Raw genomic sequence first — 7,746 nt, forward strand, 5'->3', positions numbered from 1 at the left:
TTACAGCACAACAGCTGTTGGTCTTCTGAGCAGCAGCAGCAGCTCCTCCACTTCTTTTGAAACTGCTAAAAACATATATTTGTCCATATCTGTAGGAGGGTCTCTGTAAACTTTGCTGGGCCAAAACTCATGCTTCATCTAATGTTTTACCAAATCTCTTTTAAGTTTGGAACTTGGAGCATGATTATCTTCCCACTTCGTTTTGCGAAATGTGTGCTCCACATGGGAATCCGTTGCCAGTCAACAGCTTTTCTTCCATTGCTGTTGCCTAAGCCTTGCTTATATGCTGTGGACAATGAGTACAACAAAGAAAATATTACAGGTTCATGTTCATGTCCTTCTCATAGGTGCCTTCAGTATTTTCTGCCCCTCTGAGACTGCATGCTTCGAATCCAAATTTGTCTACAATAGATTTTGTGGAAGAGAAAAATTACTCTGATGGCTTGGAAACATCAGCGGAATTTTCTAAAATGCAAGAAGACTTGTGTCATGTTGCGCATAAAGGTAACTGAGATTTTCATGGGTGCTTTTGTGAAGTATCAGGTAAAATAATAAAGTGCAACTTCTGAGCATGCTTTAGATTTAAGAGGAAAAATTTTAAGCCTTGGATAGTTCTTCCCATACCTCACCCCCTCAACACATTGCACGTATTGAATCATGGAAGTCTTAAGTCACTAAACAGCCTTTTCCTCCAGAACGATATATTTGAAATCCATATACAATTGGAGTCCTATCCAACTCCATAAGATGCATATTATACGGCTTCACATATAATATGTGCAGATGTATGCAGCATATATACTTTTTAAAAACAGAGTTTTTAAAATTAACTTAAAAAGAAACTAGTGGGCTGGGGGGAGCATTGTTTTCTTAGTTTTGGTGGTTTTTTGCTAATAATGTGCTCCAGTGGTCTCTGTTCAAGATTTCATCAAGATCTGAGCTTGAGGAGACAAACCAGGCTAAATGGAACTGTTATAATTTTAACTCACTGTTCAATGATGGCCTGTGCTTGCATCTAAAAGTGTAATAGATCTAGATTCTGGTAGAAGCTGTAGTTCTAAAATCAATTTCTATAGATTGCAGCAGTATACCGTACTTTCCATGAGTCGCTTGTGTGACCATGCAAGCATATCTGCATTTAGCATAGTTCACTGTATGTCAGAGCTAACATTTGTTTGTGATGCAAGGGTTGCTATGGTAGTAACCTATTTTTAGAGAATACAGAAGAGTCCAATCACATGTAAAGCAGCCAGCAGACCAGCTTGAGCTGCCACTAGTTGGTTTTTTCTGCAAGAACATTTTATTAGCTATGCTTTGCTATCATAAAGGGGCCAGTGTCTCCCTTGCCCCTCAATCCATCCTTGTACCCCATGTTTTTTAGGGTGAATAGGTGGGATAAGAAGAGTACTTTTGCAGACAAGTCTTAAAGATTTTTTTTTAAGCATTGCACCTTTTAATAAGGACAGTTCATTAAAAATGCACTTTTATACAAAATATTCAGTGATGCCATTAAGTTTTTCTTGCAAAAATGGTGGTATGATCATATAAAGGAACTGTTCACATAAAGTTCAAACACGGAGCTTTGCAACATCAAATGTAAAAAATGGTACAACTTTGAAAAGAAATGCCCAATAGTAAAAATGGACTAAAATTTTTCTTAAAGACACTTCCTCCTCTATATCCTCTTGGGAGAAATATTACTCTTATAGAAGTTCAAGTATATCATTGGTATGTGTTTCATGGCACAACACATTAGTTAGGGAGCCTGAACTGACTGTTGTATCCTTTTATGACGGTTATGTAACATTTTGTTAATGCTTCTTTATATTGCCCCCTGTTTTATGCTTCTAAAAAGAATGAAAAATAGATGAGAGAAAATTGTTTTTTTTTTATCTTTTGTGACAAATTTAAGCCAAATGTATCACTAGAAGTTGTACTCTTGCCGTAGTTTTAAAATGTGCTAGTATACTTCTCAATATGAACCTTAATTTTTTTCTACATTAGATCATTAGAGCCTCTGTTGATGTCATTTCAAAATTTTGAAATGACAGATCTTAGTTTTGCATCCGAATAATATATTTTTAAGAGAGCATTCTTTCAGTATAACTCAGCAATTATACAGTTCTTTCCCCTTTGCTCTCAAGGTATTTTCTGTAACTATCACTATATTTGCGGAAAAAAGAAATTTAGAGCTTCTGTGGGAACTATACTTAAAAAGTAACGGAAAGACCTTTTTTTGTACACTTTTTCTACACTATTCACAAATGGTAGAAATAACAAAAAATACCTCATGAAAATGACTTGGAATACTGATGTTCTACATGCGAGCTAAAGAGTATTACCTGCTGTCATCTTTGAGAGTATTTAGTACGCTGTTTAAAACTTCACCCACTTTTATATGCCCTATCATATTGTAATAAAGATATTAAGAAATATTCCGTTTTGTTCATTGCAATTACAAGTAGTTCCTTATGGCCAAACGTTATTTTATTTAAGAGTAAATAAGAGTTGGATCTAATCTGGTGATTGGCCTGTTCAGAAAGCATCATCAATCTGTTTCTCCTGGACACATGCTAATAATTATTCTTTTGCTTATTCCTCAGTTCTGACATATCAGTGGTAGTTTATTAATGGCTTCCAGGACACTTTGTATTGAGTATGACATAAAAACTAATTGGATCTTTCCTTCATCAATATTGATTTGTATTTAATAAGCTTAGATCACCGTTCTCTGGTTCTAAAAGCTCCTAAAATTCCTGATCACTTTTGCAAATCTTGACAGCAAGTCTCAGATCCCAACACTGAAGTCTAGGGGTGAACTGATAAAGATTTTTTTGGGCCGATACCAATGGACTATTAACAAGCCATATCAGCGTGCCAATTTGCCGATATGCAGCCTGACAGCTTGGAGAGCAGCATCTGGCTGGTAAGTCTGTCGGGGGAAGGGACAGGGGGAGGGAAGGGGCATGGGGACGCAGATTGAGGCCCCTATGATGAGGGAGGGAGTGGGGCAAGGGCAGGAGCTGCACAGCTGGGGTGGGGGACGGAGCCACAAGCAGCAAATCCGGGGGGTGCAGGAGGGCAGGGCAGGCAGCTTCTGCCACTGCACACACCCTGGAGGAGGCACAGGGGGCATGTGCCCCTGAATCTGTGCGCGAGGCAAGGGCAGGCTGCCTGCTGCAGGCTGGGGCCAAGGGCAGTGCTAGGCCCTTCGTGCTGTGGGGACTGAGCCAGTGCTGCACTCAGGGCAGGCAGTGGCAGCACTAGAAAAGGGGCTATGGCAGGGCAGCTATGGGAGGGGGGCCCCCCTCCCAGCACTGCTGCCACCCTCCCGAAGCACAGCCCCAGCCTAGTCCTCTCTACCATGAGGAGAAGCCCGGTGCCACCCCTGGCCCCAGCCTGCAGCATGCAGTCCACCCTCTCCCTCTGCATAGATCCAGGGGACACATGTCTCTGTACCTCCCCCGGGGTGCACACAGCAGCAGGAGCCACCCCCGCTCACCGTCCCCATCCTCCCGCACCCCCCTGGACAAGCTGCTTGCAGCTCCCATGCTGTGCCTCATCCTGGCTGTGCACCCCCAGCCCCACTCCCTCCCTCATCACAGGGGATTCAATCTGCCCTCCCATGTCCCTCCCCACCCCCTTTCCATCTCCACAGACTTACCAGCCAGATGCTGCTCTCCAAGCTGCCCGGCTGCACTCCTGGATGCATGCATGTCCATCCCTGGCAGCTCCCACTGTATCACCATCACCATCAGCTGCTGCAGTGGCATGGTGCCCCCACCTATGGCTGGTCCTGCCACCATGTGAGGCTGCTGCTGCTATGGCAAAGTCTCCCTAGAAGTTGCCATTCAAGCAGTGCATCTGCATTGGAGTCTGAGACTGTTGCACTCACCCACTTCTAGCCATGCTGCTGCATTGAGGCATTGTCTGCACTACAAGAATTAACCTGGCTTTTATTTGGGTGATACTTTTTACGTGGCTCCAAGGCTGCTACTGCCACCATGTGAGGCTGCTGCTGCTATGGCAAAGTCTCCCTAGAAGTTGCCATTCAAGCAGTGCATCTGCATTGGAGTCTGAGACTGTTGCACTCACCCACTTCTAGCCATGCTGCTGCATTGAGGCATTGTCTGCACTACAAGAATTAACCTGGCTTTTATTTGGGTGATACTTTTTACGTGGCTCCAACCACTTGCAAAAATCTGACATGAATTTAGTAGTGATTTCAGATGAGTCTAGCTGGCCCATCATGGCTGTAGGCCAGAGCTGAAGTGAAATTTTCACTTGGGGTAGTATCCCCCCTGCTTTACAGTAAGGACATAGGCAAGGCACTCAAGTGCTGAAAATTGTCCTGTGCTTTCCTGCAATTCCTTTGCATTCCCAGAAGGGCACAGATTCTCCCACGGATCGCTTGGAAAGAATTCATACATTGTGAGGGGCTGGAAGAGACCTTGCAGGTCATCGGGTCCAGCCCCCCCCCCACTCGAGGCAGGAAGTCATCTGGGGTTAGGTGACCCCAGCGAGGTGACCGTCTAGTCTCATTTTGAAAACCTCCAGGGTAGGTGACTGCACCATCTCTGGAGGGAGTTTTTTCCACAGTCTGGACACCCTGACTGAAGGAGTTTTTCCTGATATTAAGCCTGAAGTGGCCTTCTAGGAGTTTCTCTCTATTGGTCCTGGTCTTCCCCAGGGGTGCCCTGCAGTTGCAAGGTGGTTTGACATACTGCAGTATCCTAAGAACGTTAGGATATTCCCTCAGAAGTTTTCATAGAAAATTAGGGTTGGAAGGGACCTCAGGAGGTCATCTAGTTCAACCCCCTGCTCAAAGCAGGACCATCGCCAACTAGATCCTCCCAGCCAGGACTTTGTCTAGCCGGGTCTTAAACTCCAAGGATGGAGATTCCACAACCTCTCTGGGTAACCTGCTCCAGTGTTTTACTACCGTTCTAGTTTAAAATATTTTCCTAATATCTAACCTAAACTTCCCTTGCTGCAACTTGATTTTTTTTTTTTAACTGAAAATTTTACTACAGTATTTACTCAAATCTAAGATGACACCCCAATAACAAGATTCTATACATAGAACATTTATAGGTTTGTTTATATTTCTCCATGTATAGAATATAATCATTGGGGGGTTGTCTTTAATTCAGACTTCCCACTGTACAGGGGCAGTAGGTGGTATGGGGAGGTCAAGCAGCTTGCCCCCTGCTTGTGCCTGTCCCCCTACCTGCTCCCCCTACAGCCTTGGGTCCCTTCCATCCCCCTACCTGCCAAGTTCCTGCTTCCCTCCCTAGCCATGTTAAACAGGGGGGAAAAAACTTGTCTTAGAATTGCATAAATACGGTCATTCATAAAAAGAAACTAAGGAAGAGAACCAAATTAAGAATATGTGTAGTTGCATTACTGCCATTTATAATAGAGACATGAAAATCACACTTTGAAAAAAAGTACAGATAAATTATCCTAGATTCATCCTAGTTAGGATTGTTTAGCTTTTCCTATTAAAAAAGCTAAGTCTTCATTGTGAAGAGCATTGCTCATCTTTAATACTCTAGCTGAACTACTAGATTCACAGTTTGGTTCTTTCATCATGTTTCATATCATACTGCACTGAAACGGAAATGTTTCACAACTTGCTCTACAACTGGGAGCTCTTTTGTAACTGACTTAAACATTTATTGCAGTGTACTTCACCTTAAGGTCAGCTTTTAGTACACTATCAACTGAAAGAGAAAAGCTAAAGCAGATGTTGGAACAAGATGCATCCTCGTCTCCATCTGCACAGATAGCTGGACTGAAGAATGCCTTATCATCCGTAAGTTGCATGATGATTTTGGTGAAGTTTGCTGGTGTTAGTTGTAATAGTTAATCAGATTTTTCATCAGTATCTTGGGCTATATTTGAATCTAATTCATATTAAAAGCAAAGTAAATTATGCTTGGTAGTCTTTTTTCTAAACCTTAAAGTTGTGCATGGGCCTCTCAAAATGATAACAGATTAATATATATTTGTTTTAGTAAATATTGGAAATGTTATTGTCAACATTAATTCAGTATTCAATGTCACTGCTTTCACTAACAAATCAAATAAATTTTGCACTTGGCAGTAAACTAGGGTGGCTGCATTTGATAGTAAACAGTACCGTATAACTGTTGGGAATTTCATGGTCGTAGCTATGATATTATGAAGCGGTGATTTGCAGGAGTGTGACACCTTAAAGAAACTGTCAGATTTCAGATTCTAGATCACTTTATAATGCCTTTTTATGTTTACCGCTAAGGAGTGTGTATGCGTGTGTGTGTGTGTGTGTGTGTTCGTGCAACAATCAGGCATTTCATAATGTGCATTGGTTGAAGATGACATCTTGGGTTGTTGAGTGCATGTAGTTGTCCCTCCTGTTTGAATCAACCCATCGGAGGCTCAGATGTTGGACTGTGGTGCTGCAAAATAGATTTGAAATGCAACTGAAAGAACAGTTCTTCTTTTCCAACAGTTATATTTTTGCATTGATCTATTTTCTTAGATATCTTTAGTTTATAGAGTAAGAGAACAAGGGTGCTCAATAGGCCTGTGCGAAACGGCAAGTATTCATTTCGAATTTGGATTCAGACGATTTCGGAAGGACAGCGATTCAATTTGGAGATTCAGATCACTGTCCCAATTCAGTTTGGTCGAATCAGATCTGAAGATTTGGCGCCACTTCGGAGATTCAGCCATAGGCTAAACAAGCAGCAGTCCTCACCACGCTGGACACAGCTGCCTCCAGCTGGTAAGTCTGTTGTGGTGGGCGGAGGGGGAGGGAAAGGGTATGGGGGAGGGAAGGATTGGGGCTGGGGCTGACAGGGCACGGGATATGGGCGCGGCGGTGCTTGGAGCAGGGGCTATGCCCTGCTGCCATTTGCCCAGCCGGGGTGGGGGATGCAAGATATGGACATGGCTCGCTCTGGGCAGAAGGGGTCAAGTAGCAGCAGGGCATAGCCCCAGCTCCCAGCAGTGTGGTGCCTGCATTGCTTGCCTTCCTACCCCAGCGGCAGTGACCGCCCCCCTGCTCCAGCTGTGCAAGCAGTGGCAAGCCAGAGCCCCTGCCTCTAGCGCTGATGTGGCCATGGCAGCGCTGGGAGCAGGGGCTCTGCCCTGGTGCCATTTGCCCAGCAGTGGCGGGGTGTTGGGGCAAGATGCGGGCTCGGCAGTGCTAGGAGCAGGAACTATGCCCTGCTGCTGCTTGCCCCCTTCCACTTGGAGCGAGCCACACCTGCATCACACCACACCACCCCCCACCTCAGCTGGGCAGCAGCGCTGGGAGCAGGGGCTCTGCCCTGCTGCCACTTGCCCAGCCAGCCTGGTGGGGCAGGCGCTGCCACCACTTGCCCAGATGGCAAGTGGGGGAGGGGGCGCATGGGAAGATGCAGCACTGTTGGGAGCGGGGGCTATGCCCTACTGCTGCTTGGCCCCTTCTGCCCAGAGCGAGCCATGCCCTCATCCTGCCTCCCACCACCTTGGCTGGGTAAGTGGCAACAGGGCATAGACCCCTCTCTGCGCGCTGCTGCGCCCGCATCTTGCACCCTCCCCTGTCCCCCTTCTCGAGTCCTGTGCATCCCACCCCGGCTGGGCAGCTTGTCACAGCCTCAATCCCTCCCTCCCCACTCTGCCCACCACAACAGACCTACCAGCTGGAGGCAGCTGTGTCCAGCGTGGTGAGGACTGCTGCCTGTTTAGTCTATTGCCGAGTATCTGAAGCGGCTG

The 7,746-nt window shown here is 45.3% G+C and overlaps 1 protein-coding gene across 9 annotated transcripts in view; it reads left to right on the forward strand.

Moving 5' to 3' along the window:
* Positions 1-7,746, forward strand: part of OSBPL3 (oxysterol binding protein like 3) — a 153,240-nt gene that overhangs the window by 99,461 nt on the left and 46,033 nt on the right. For all 9 annotated transcript variants that reach the window (XM_025208102.1, XM_025208103.1, XM_025208101.1 and 6 more), the window contains 2 exons: positions 348-504; positions 5,688-5,818. In XM_025208102.1, coding sequence (XP_025063887.1) covers positions 348-504; positions 5,688-5,818 — 288 coding nt within the window. The remainder of the gene's footprint in view (positions 1-347; positions 505-5,687; positions 5,819-7,746) is intronic.

The sequence above is a fragment of the Alligator sinensis genome, unplaced genomic scaffold (assembly GCF_000455745.1).
Source record: "Alligator sinensis unplaced genomic scaffold, ASM45574v1 scaffold978_1, whole genome shotgun sequence".
NCBI lineage: Eukaryota > Metazoa > Chordata > Crocodylia > Alligatoridae > Alligator > Alligator sinensis.